The sequence below is a fragment of the Brachycentrus maculatus genome, unplaced genomic scaffold (genome assembly GCF_059751285.1).
Source record: "Brachycentrus maculatus isolate JH-2025_06_01 unplaced genomic scaffold, ASM5975128v1 h1tg000386l, whole genome shotgun sequence".
Taxonomy (NCBI): Eukaryota; Metazoa; Arthropoda; class Insecta; order Trichoptera; family Brachycentridae; genus Brachycentrus; species Brachycentrus maculatus.
Window position 1 is genome coordinate 1236146 of NW_028281135.1, and position 7620 is coordinate 1243765.

At 35.0% G+C, this 7620-nt stretch overlaps 1 protein-coding gene across 1 annotated transcript; it reads right to left on the minus strand.

Moving 5' to 3' along the window:
- Window positions 1-2478: 2478 nt before the first annotated feature.
- Window positions 2479-7501, minus strand: LOC148303140 (decapping and exoribonuclease protein Rai1-like). Its single transcript, XM_088270458.1, has 5 exons — window positions 6828-7501; window positions 5723-5865; window positions 4838-5105; window positions 3629-3767; window positions 2479-2933 (listed from the first exon to the last, which is right to left on the minus strand). Exons 1-5 carry the CDS (start codon window positions 7199-7201, stop codon window positions 2688-2690), a joined length of 1170 nt encoding a protein of 389 aa, XP_088126584.1. The 5' UTR covers window positions 7202-7501; the 3' UTR covers window positions 2479-2687.
- Between the last annotated feature and the right edge of the window lie 119 nt (window positions 7502-7620).

A 7620-nucleotide genomic window follows, 5' to 3' on the forward strand; every position in this document is an offset into this window, starting at 1 on the left:
TCCTTCGCAGTTGGAAAGAATCTGGCGTTCCTTGATGTGAAGCATCTTCGCGGCTGGAAGATGGCCTTGTAGCGCTGGCTACATCGAGTCGTGGTGGCACTTCACTCACTCACTTCTTGCTTGCCCCCGTTGGGAGCGGACTCCGACGACGTGCGCGTCGCAACCTGCGCGATCGGGGATTTTTCGTCGACTGTCGTTGCGGCGTCTTTAGCTCGCGTGCTACCCCTACTGTTGCTAGAGCAAGATGGTCGTACTACCCCTCTCGCTTAATCCTTACCCTAGTTAATTTAAGAAGAATCTTATCGTAGCTTACTTACTAAAAGCTTAAACCCATATCTGCTCCCTAGGTGGAGCATATGGTGTCCACAACTACTAGTTAATAGTAACCGAGTTATAGACTTACAAATAATTAAAAGTTAACAAAACTAATTATAATATGACTTATTATTAACTAACTGATTCTTAATTAAACTGATTATAATAACTAGATTAACTTATAATTTTTAAATAAAATAATGAATTAATAGAGATTCCTTTCAGAGTAGTAGTTGACGCGTTTGTCAACCACTCGAAGTTCAGGTTCGATTCCTGACAAGGTTGATTTTAATGTAAAGTTTAATTTTCAATTTTAATTGCTATTTCAAGTTTCCTAAATGGAACTTAGAGCGTGATGTATATATATATATATTTTTATTATTTATTCATCCATATGTATTGCCAGTACATACGGGAGTGCCTTATGGACGCGTACAAGGAAAGATGGCGGAAGTTAGACAAGGTAGTGTGGGGTTCTATCCTCTCTCTGCCTTCCACTTCCGAGAGGCGGCGAGAGGGTAGTTACAAAGGGCGGCATAATATTTATGATCGTAGCTTTGAGTCCGTGGGTCGGCCCGTTTTTAACGACTCTAGACGCGGACGCCGAAATGCATTATTGCTAACGGCCGAAAATTCCCTAATTGCCGGTCTTACCCATCGTAAACATTGATGGTCTGTTATCATTGTTCCGAAGGAATTCTTTTACAATTCGAAATAGTAAAATATATTTTTCTAAAGAAAGGTTAGGCTTTGAAGAAACCCGCCGTCGTTTTAAATTTTTTTTTGTCTGATAACGAACAAATGATCTGCGCGCCTAGAAGTGAAAATTTTTAAAGGAAGAAAAAACGATTTTTTAATGCAATATTTTAAACACTCAGATTATGCAATATATCAAGCTCGTTTCAAAAAATTGTTTTTGCCACTTAGGGACAATGTTCAAATTGTTATCATTTAAAATCTCGTTTTTTTTTTCATGAGCAATTTTGCATGTTTACCCGATTTTAATACACTGAGTTAATTTTCTGCGTACATTAGTTTTTATACCATAAGCAGGAATGTACTTTCTTTTTGGAGTGAATTGATCTGGAGAAATCGGCAATGTTCCCTAATGTTTGCTTGTGCGTAGTTGCTAACGATAAAATAAAAGTTGACAATAAGGATACTAAAAATAATAATAAATTTGGATAATTTATAAAGCGCCATTTTCGTAAAATTCTCCCTCGAGGGTACGAATAATGTAATATACTTTACTCAAAATTTAGATACCACATTTTTTTGTTATTGGGCACCTCCATGATGCAGAAAAAATGAATTGAAAGAGTCTTTTATCAAATATTTTATTCATATCACTTGAAGTGCAGGACTCAAGTTAGAATGTAGATACCATTTGATACAATACTGTACGCACTTTTTGGTGTGGATAAGGGTAAAAAAAAGAAGGTATGTTAATATATTTAGTAAATAATTTTCATTATATTCCCGATTACAGCCAAACCAAAAATGGATAGTATTTGGTATCTACCTTATTCTTTAAAAAAGAAAATAATGGTACAATATGAGTAAAAAGCCATGTTTTTGAAAAAATTAAGAATATAATACAATCTGAATAATCAGTTTCAAAAATTAAAATTTGAAATTTTTAAGATGTTTTTTTGATGGTATTATGAGTCACATTTTACCATATAAGCTTTAACCACTTTTATTTTTTGTATAATTATTGTAACCGGTTTCGGCAAACACCTTGTCTTCTTAAGGGATGGATGATTTTAATAAAATTTTATTTCTTGAATGTTTTTCGCAGATACTTTGGCACATTTTATAAACTTTATAAAATAAAACACTTTTGTTTTTAACCACTTTTTTATTGGTACATTTTTTTTCCAACCGGTTTTGACAAGAACCTTATCATCAGGGATGATGATAAGGTTCTTGTCAAAACCGGTTGGAGAAAAATGTACCGGTAAAAAAGTGGTCAAAAACAAAGTTGTTTTATTTTATAAAGTTTTTAAAGTTTGAGTCAATGGCCGTCACCAAATCACAGACTTATCTGTGATTATTGCTCGGCAGATACACTCGTATTGCATTAAATATGTGCGTAGCATTCGCAATAAATGGGTGAATAAATAAATAAATAAATTTGAAAACAGGATAGGAAAATAAAGATGTTGAAAATTTACATATCATTATAATTATTATTTTTGTACAAACATCAAAGTAAAAAAAATATAGTACAATTCAAAATATACATCATAATCACAATTATTGTGGAGTATAATTACAATTCAAAATGTACAACACACCCCGTTTTCCACATCAAATACCCAATGGTATTTTTCTTAGAAAATGTCTATTCCCCGATTCAAATAGATATATCAGACTTTGGGGAATGAATTAATGTACCAGTCGTTAAGAAGGGAAATATTTTCATCAGCCGTAGGTTTCGAAAGTCTGACATTAAAGCGAGGCGGTCTTTCAAACACAAGCTCTATCATGGGGAGGTCTCTCACTGAGTGGGAGCTTCCCAAATTCATTATCCGGATCTCGTCGCTGAAGCACCGCTTTACATAGGTCAAAAACTCATTGCAGAAGTTCATGCAGACATTCGGTTGCCAGAAGTTCTGAAATACGGAACATAAAATTAACACACTAAGGACGGGAAAGGTATTTCTACCCGTTCGGTGGATTGATGCTTAACCCATTGCACCACTAATAAAGATGTCAAAATTTATTCATACAACAAACTATTTAATTTTGACACATTTTTCTATTACAATAACATTTACTCTTACTGGTCCAATGTAGAATCTCATTCGACATCGATTTTTTGCTCTTATGTCGGATGTCCCATGTCGGATGTTATTTGACATTTTTTTCATCATTAGTATTATTTATTTAAATTCCAAGCTTACATTTTTGTCACTCGTATCTATTACAACAGTATGTGGAGCAGAGGACAAAAGTTTTTTTTCCAGTTGGAATGTAACTGTCTACCTAGATTTTTTTTAATCTTGGAGGACCGGAAAGGGTTAAGACTAAATTAAACACAAAATAAAAATGGTAAAACATAAAAGCAATTTTTTTGTTTGTTCATAAGCTCATTATGGCTCATCCCCAGGTAGTTTTGGAAGAGTGTCTTCAGTTAAAGAGGTGTGAAGATGAAAAAAAAAGTTATACACTTGTAAAGTGGTCGTAAGCCCTGTAAATGCCCAGACTTCCATATTCTTCTTCATCTATGTTGGGATTGGAGATAATCCAGATTTGTGAACAAATATTTGGGCACACTTAAAATGTTGTAAATTAATAAAACACTCACATTATTTAGTTTAGGAAGATCAAACATTCGGAATTGTTTTATTTCTTGAACTATTCCGTCATCATCTCTGAAACCACATATTATAGTTTCAACACCAGCGAAGAATGATTGCAACCACCAAGCCAAAGTTTTGTATTTTCTGCAATACATACATTTTTTTTAAAACATGGAAAAAAGGTAAAAATGAAATAATAAAAGAAAAACACTTATTTATTAAATAACCACTTAACTTTTATTTATTTAACCACGTAAGTTATATTTATTTAATTATAACGACTAGTTTCGGAAGCTATGCTTCTATCTTCAGGTCTAAATATAAACTAAAGCATAAATAATTATCTGTTCTATAAATAGGTGTTTGCGGAGAATCTTAGGCGTGCGGTGGTTTGACTTTGTGAGGAATGAAGAGATAAGGCGTAGGACGCAGCAAATCTTGGTCACAACTGTCGTCAAAAAAAGGCGATTCAGTTGGCTCGGCCACGTACTCCGCATGCCTCCTGAGAGCCTTAATCAAGCTTGCCTCTTTTACAAGGCATCAGGTTCGCGCCGCCCAGGACGACCACTACTGACAATTCGTCGGCAGTTCTCGTCAGAAATTCGGGACGCGGATCTGACTTGGGAGGATGCAAGGGAGCTGGCAGCCGACAGAAAAGCCTGGAGATAGTTTGTGGACTCCATATGCTCTACCTAGGGAGCGGATATGGTTAATAATAAATAAATAAGGAGCGGGGTAAGTTATGGTAGGGACTGAACGGAGCCATTTGGTTGTAATGTAACACGTTACGATGCGAGCATTCGTATAGTCAGTACAGCGAGCCGAGCGTTCCATCCATAGTCGAAGCGCTTGCCGCGACATGCTCTGGTCAGTCCCCACCTTTAGGGGGAGAGGGGTAGAGTTTGAGAATAAATTATTTATTAAATTATTATTAGAATTAATAAAGTGGTAAAAAACAAGTGTTTTCTTTTACAATTTCATCATGTCTTACCACAAAGTGAATGCGGAAACAATTAATAAAATAAGGTAAAAATGAAGTGAAAAGTAGCTTGCTTTTGATTTACATTTTGCACTGAGTATTTGAAAGGAAGCAACACTTTTTTCAACCCAATCACTGTGAGAATCACAGGCAGCCAGTGTTGAATTCAGCATTTGCGTACAAGAATAAGAAATGCTCAAAATATTGATGATTGATAATCGATAATTGAGTTTACCTGAACGTGATATCATGCCTTCTCTCTTCAATTCTTCGGCTGGTTTTGAGCTCCACAAACTGGCACTTCCTCAACTGGTCTAGGACGTACGCCGGGGGGTGTGACTCGCGGTGAAACTCCTCCTTGATGTGCGTTCCTTCGACCAGCACTCCGTCCATTTCGGCTCCGTAAATAAGTCGATGTTCATTCAATCTGGTCTCAAAAATACATGAAAACTCGGAAGATTCATCCACGGGGGCCTCAATGTCCGGATTACTACTGGGATCATCTGAAAATTGCCCATTTTTTTTACAAATTCATCTGAAAATAAGGGAATGGATAAATGTTTAATGGAAAACCAAATATATAATTTAATACAGTGAAACCTGGATTTAACGTCCCTGGAATTAACATTTTCCCGCCAATTGCATGTAATTATTTCAGTCCTGATATATTTCTCTGCATTTATTACCGTTTACGTCGAAAATATTGTGTCATTTGATTTTGACATTTTTTTACATTTACTTTTTCCCTACAGTAAGTTTTTGTATGTAAAAAAAAGTCATCTACATGATTTTTACAAAAAAAATATATATATATATTAAAATGTTTTTTTTCGATACCCCGCATTTACATTTTCCCTCCTTTTAAGTTTATTTTTAGTCTTATACAAAACGTAAAATAGGGGTTTCACTGTATTTCCATTTGCAGTTGCTGGTGACGTATTATAACCAACCACTCCCATCCGCATTACATGAGGATGGGTAAAATTTGCGACAGTCAATACCGTTTATAACCTTGTCATAATATAAATTCAGTCGCAGTTATACTGCAAATGGGGTTGCCAGCATTAAAGATATATAGTGCTTCATCGGTTATAATTAAGTACTTATAAAAATTACCAACCAGATACCATGTATTGCTCAAATTTGTACCCCCATGCGCACATTGTCTTTTCTCGTTCAGTTGTATTGGCCTTTTTAGCAATGGCTTCCGGGGTCTTCAAGGAATGCATGTATATAACTCCTTTAAACAAACATGCGGCAAATCTGTAACAATACAATGCTTTATGTATTAACAACATTTTGAGTGTGTCCAAATACTTGTTCACAAATCTGGATTATCTCCAATTATAGGAGTTATTTTTTTTATTATTTTTTAATGTTTTTTTTATTTCTCAACATAGATGAAGAAGAATATGGAAGTCTGAGCATTTACGGGGCTTACGCTATCATAGACTGGGTTAAGTGATTACACATGTGTAACATTCACTCATTCTACCCATGATTGACAACCACACTACTCAAATTCTTGGAAGTTCTATATATATGAACCGATTTTGAAACATTGTACTTGAATCACTAGAATTTAATAAAAAGCAAATAAATAAATAAATTTTATCTATTACATTAAAAAAAACTAATTAATCACTACGCCACCTTCCGCAGGAGTAAGCAGAGATAATAGAATGACACCCCACTCTGTCTTTGCAAACAATCTCCGCCTCTTCCACATTCATGCATATCCTCGTACATATCCGCCGATTATTCTGACTATTTGGACCGTATTGATACCCTATTACTTGAGAGAAAAAATTTGTTATTTTTTATAATAGGAAAATCGATAAAGAACAGTAAAATAATATAAAATGAATTGGCGATCAATTTCAAACAGCAATTTAAAATATTGACTGGTCTTACAGAACTGCCAATTAGTCAAAATTTAAAATTTAAGATACATGATCCAATGATCTGACGGTCCGTGTCACCACATATTATTTATGATTTCACATGATATTTTATTTATTTCACTCTAACTACTGTGTGCCACTACTTTGTGGAAGCGAGACAGCAATTATGGACTGCATTTTTCCGATCGTTCACACCACTAAAGCGCAGTGAACATGCTACTAACACCACGTGGTTTGTCGCAAGCTCCATATTATTACATACAATATTTGTATGATTAGGAGGACTGGGTTTTTTAAAAAACTAACTAAAGTGGAACTAACCTGACAGTTTCTTCATTCTTATATGGAAAAGCGCTGACTTCTCTCAAAAAACCCCTATAGCACATAAACGGGACATCTTTCAAGGAAATACTTCTCCTATCATACACATTGAATTCCTCCGTGTGGTCTTTGAAGTAACATAGCAAGAATTTTAGCCTTTCTTCTTCTTCTATCCTCTTCAGAGCATTTTTAATGTTATGATTCAAATCGAAACGGACTCTCCCGATAGGAACGTTGTTGACGTAGCGCAAATTCGAAGAGTCGTTCATATAATTCCTTTGAGGTCCAACGCTCATGTATCCGATCACTTTCGGCTTCGAGAAGAACGGGAACTTATCTCTCGGAAAGTTTGCGGGGTTTGTTGTTTGCTCCATTTTCTAACGGAAGACACCTATATTTTTCACTAAACGTTGTAAGGTCAATAATGTGTGTTTAATGTTGTATTTCCATTTTGAAATAGAAACTCAATAGTGTCGTGCGCTATCAGCAAATACTCGACGGTACTAGGTGTCAGCGAATACGTGAATACTTCTCGCGAAAGGAAAAAACCTTTTTTCGTCAGAAATATTGTCATTGAAAGTATTAATAACAATTTATACGGTACATATACGTATATCGAAATAAATCACATTGATCAAAAATCAACACTGCGTTTGACGTTGGACGTTGATGACAGTTATGGACAGTGTTGTCAACGTTTATGAAACGGTAGAGCGAGAAGAAAAAATCGCAAAAGGTAGGTACCATAAATATTATAGATATCCCAACTTGAGATAAAACATTTTTATTTTTT

Bases quoted from the DNA above. Each gene is read 5' to 3' on its own strand.
- LOC148303140 (XM_088270458.1), bottom strand. From the start codon at position 7,201: ATGGAGCAAACAACAAACCCCGCAAACTTTCCGAGAGATAAGTTCCCG. The intron at 5,106-5,722 runs GTTGGTAATTTT...GGCAATTTTCAG, and splicing joins TGAGCAATACATGGTATCTG to ATGATCCCAGTAGTAATCCG. The intron at 3,768-4,837 runs GTAAACTCAATT...TATGTATTGCAG, and splicing joins AGGCATGATATCACGTTCAG to AAAATACAAAACTTTGGCTT.